General features: G+C 45.3%; 1 protein-coding gene across 2 annotated transcripts in view; it reads right to left on the reverse strand.

Moving 5' to 3' along the window:
• Positions 1-2,291: 2,291 nt before the first annotated feature.
• The window catches only part of LOC130389746 (uncharacterized), a 6,341-nt gene continuing 5,654 nt past the window's right edge, over positions 2,292-2,978 (reverse strand). Inside the window, exon 5 of one of the 2 annotated variants that reach the window (XM_056599679.1) lies at positions 2,292-2,819. In XM_056599679.1, coding sequence (XP_056455654.1) covers positions 2,773-2,819 — 47 coding nt within the window. In that variant the 3' untranslated portion in view covers positions 2,292-2,772. Of the gene's footprint in view, positions 2,820-2,870 lie in introns of those variants that run through there. The other variant, XM_056599678.1, reaches the window with a different exon arrangement.

Consider the following 2,978-nt stretch of genomic DNA (forward strand, 5'->3'; position numbering starts at 1 on the left):
CCAGGGCTCTTCTACAGTACATTGATCCTACTGCTCACGTCAATCTCAGCAAAAGCTAATCTTGTAGCGTACGGAGGTCATATAACCCAGACTCTTGGTGCGGCAGACATGGTTTTTAGTTGCGGTTTGCTAAGTTTCCAAGTTGTGGACAGAAACGTCAAACCACTGCTGGGTCTCAGAGACAGTGTCAGGGTTGGCTATGTGATTTTTTTGACCAGAGGTGCATGCCGTCGTCCAGCAGGAAGCAGGAAGGTGTATCACATGCGCCTGGATGACACCGCGCACCCCACTGTATGCACTCCAAGACGGGTGCCACTGGCCATGAAGGACAAGATTGTGGCGGAACTGCATAGAATGACCCGACTCGGAGTCATGATACCGGTTCAGGAGTCCACTGAATGGGTTTCAGCCATGGTGCGAGCAGGTTGACGGGGTCGATGCACAGTCTAATGCTCCCATCTCGTGAGCAAACAAGATGGGAGCATTAGACTGTGCATCGACCCCGTCAACCTCAACAAAGCCCTCCTCAGACCCCACCACCCACTGAAAACTGTGGAAGTGGTGATCGCTGACATGCCTGATGCCAAACTGTACAGCATTCTGGATGCTAAGTGTGGTTTCTGGCAGGTGCCGCTCAGCAAAGAATCCTCAAAACTCACCACCTTCATGATTCCTGTGAGCCGCTATGCTTTCCTACTAGGGATGGGCACGAGTAGTAAATTCCAAACTCGAGTGATCGAAGGAATTCCTCGAGGATCAATCGAGTACTCGTTTAATCAAATCTATTTTTAGAATGCAACGCATCTGCAGCAGGAATAGGCCTGATGATGAACGGCAATATTACCAACCAAACATGTAATCCTTATTCTCCATCAAAACAGTCAGTTATCAGAGTATTCATTATTTATTTTTGCAAACGTTCAAAACACATTTTCCTTACAAAAATAAATATGCGTCTCACAATTTAAATCACGTCGAACCAAGGCCTGTAACAGTTTAAAAAAAACAAAAACGAAACAAGTAGCCTAACCATTGCAAATGATTTAAAGCTGCAAATAAAATGGCAGCAAATGGACTATGGAAATACTCAGCGTTGTGATCTTCTCTACACGGCCGGGATTTCAGCTGCGTCTTGCGGCAGTGAAATAGCCGACACACTTGGTTGCTGCGGGTCTGCTTTCCCGAACTCACCGTTGTGTTTCAGGAGCATGTTGCCGCATAGTACTTTCTGGTAGCTAGATTTCGCTTGGCATATTTTACATTTCACCTTATGATCTCCTATTTCTTTAAAGTATTTCAATTCTTCGCTGCGCTGTGCTTTAACCGCCATCTCTTACAGTAACTTTTTGAATCTGGCGTGCCTGCACACGGCACGGAACGTGCCACACAGAAATGGATGCATTTCATTTGCTTTGTGCCCACGGCATGCGTTAGTGGCGCAGACAGAAAATTGATACATTTTCTTCCGAAAACTTTGTTTGTGTGTGTATATGCAAACTCGAGTTTGCCTGTCCACCAATCGAGTTCATTTGTAACGAGGAGTACTCGAGTAATCGATTCCAGTCACGCCCATCCCTACTTCCTACGGATGCCCTATGGCATCACCACGGGGAGTGAGGTGTCCAGAGGTGCATGGAGAAACTCTTCGAAGGATTGCCGTGTGCAATTGTGATAGATGACATTTTGGTGTGGGGCCGCTCGAGAGAGGAGTATGATCTCCGTCTCCGCCAAGTCATGGACAGGATAAGGGCTGTCAAGCTCAGACTGAACCCTGAGAAGGGCCGGTACAGGGTCACTGAGGTTGCTTATGTCGGTCACCAGCTCACTGACCAGGGTGTGAAACCCGACCCTGCCAAAACCGCTGCCGTCCGCCTGATCCCCCGCCAGAGGACAAGAATGGTCTCCAAAAGTTCCCTCCCCCTTTTACAAACCCTGGATCACCCACCAATCGATCACTTCCTGTTATCATTTGAGTTGAATGCCCTCATTGATGTGAAAGTGTTCAACAGGAGTACAGCGGGCCTTACCCTATAAGCTGTGCCTCTGACTGGGGGGCTGCTGTTCGTCGGATGACCGCCTGGTGGCCGCGTTTTCAGAATCCAAAGAAGAAAAGGGAGAAATTCAACACATTTCGGCTGAAGTTCTGAAAGGACATTCGTTCGTAACCAACAAATTAAACATCAGATTCAATCACTGAAGGAAGGTAATGGAAATAAAATGCATATTTTTCGCTAGAACTGTTCTAAAACCCAATTTTCTTGACAAACGATATTAAAATATTGCATTTTCCACCAAGGATCAACTTAATGTCAGCCATATTGTTTGTTTTGGCAGTAGAAGATGACAACCCCTAGAAAGTAAGGCAAGGCAACTTTATTTATATCGCACTTATATACACAAGGCGGACTCAAAGTACCTCACATAAACACATTGCCATACAATAAAATGAAATAAAATAAAATAGATAAATATAAGAAAACACAGGCAAAGTAAAAAAATGCAATCAATATTATCAATTTAATTAATTAATTGAAAAAATTACATTAACATTTACATTTAGGGCATTTAGCAGACGCTTGTATCCGAAGCGACTTAGAAACTGTATATATCGCTGTCAGTACAGAAGGATGTTCAGAGAACCAAGTGACAAGCACTAACAATCACTAGGTTAACCCATTCCCTGTATACAACAGAGACAGCTAGGATAGGACGCCCTTTAGCTTCCAGCGTCCGCCTGAGGCCTGGAGCCACCTGGAACAGCCGTTCTCCTCCTCACTCCCCCCCTGCTCCCCCGGTCGCCATGGAGGACAGCGGGATGTCTGAATGAGCAGAAGATTAGAAAATGAGAAAACATGGGCCATAAGATGGATAGATAAATACTGTATTCATCCCCATTGGAAAATTCAGGTATCCAGTACCTCACTAAGTCAGTCAACAGACGGTAGAATTCACGATCAACAAAATGGAAAAACAGTAAA

The sequence above is a fragment of the Gadus chalcogrammus genome, chromosome 9, assembly GCF_026213295.1.
Source record: "Gadus chalcogrammus isolate NIFS_2021 chromosome 9, NIFS_Gcha_1.0, whole genome shotgun sequence".
NCBI lineage: Eukaryota > Metazoa > Chordata > Actinopteri > Gadiformes > Gadidae > Gadus > Gadus chalcogrammus.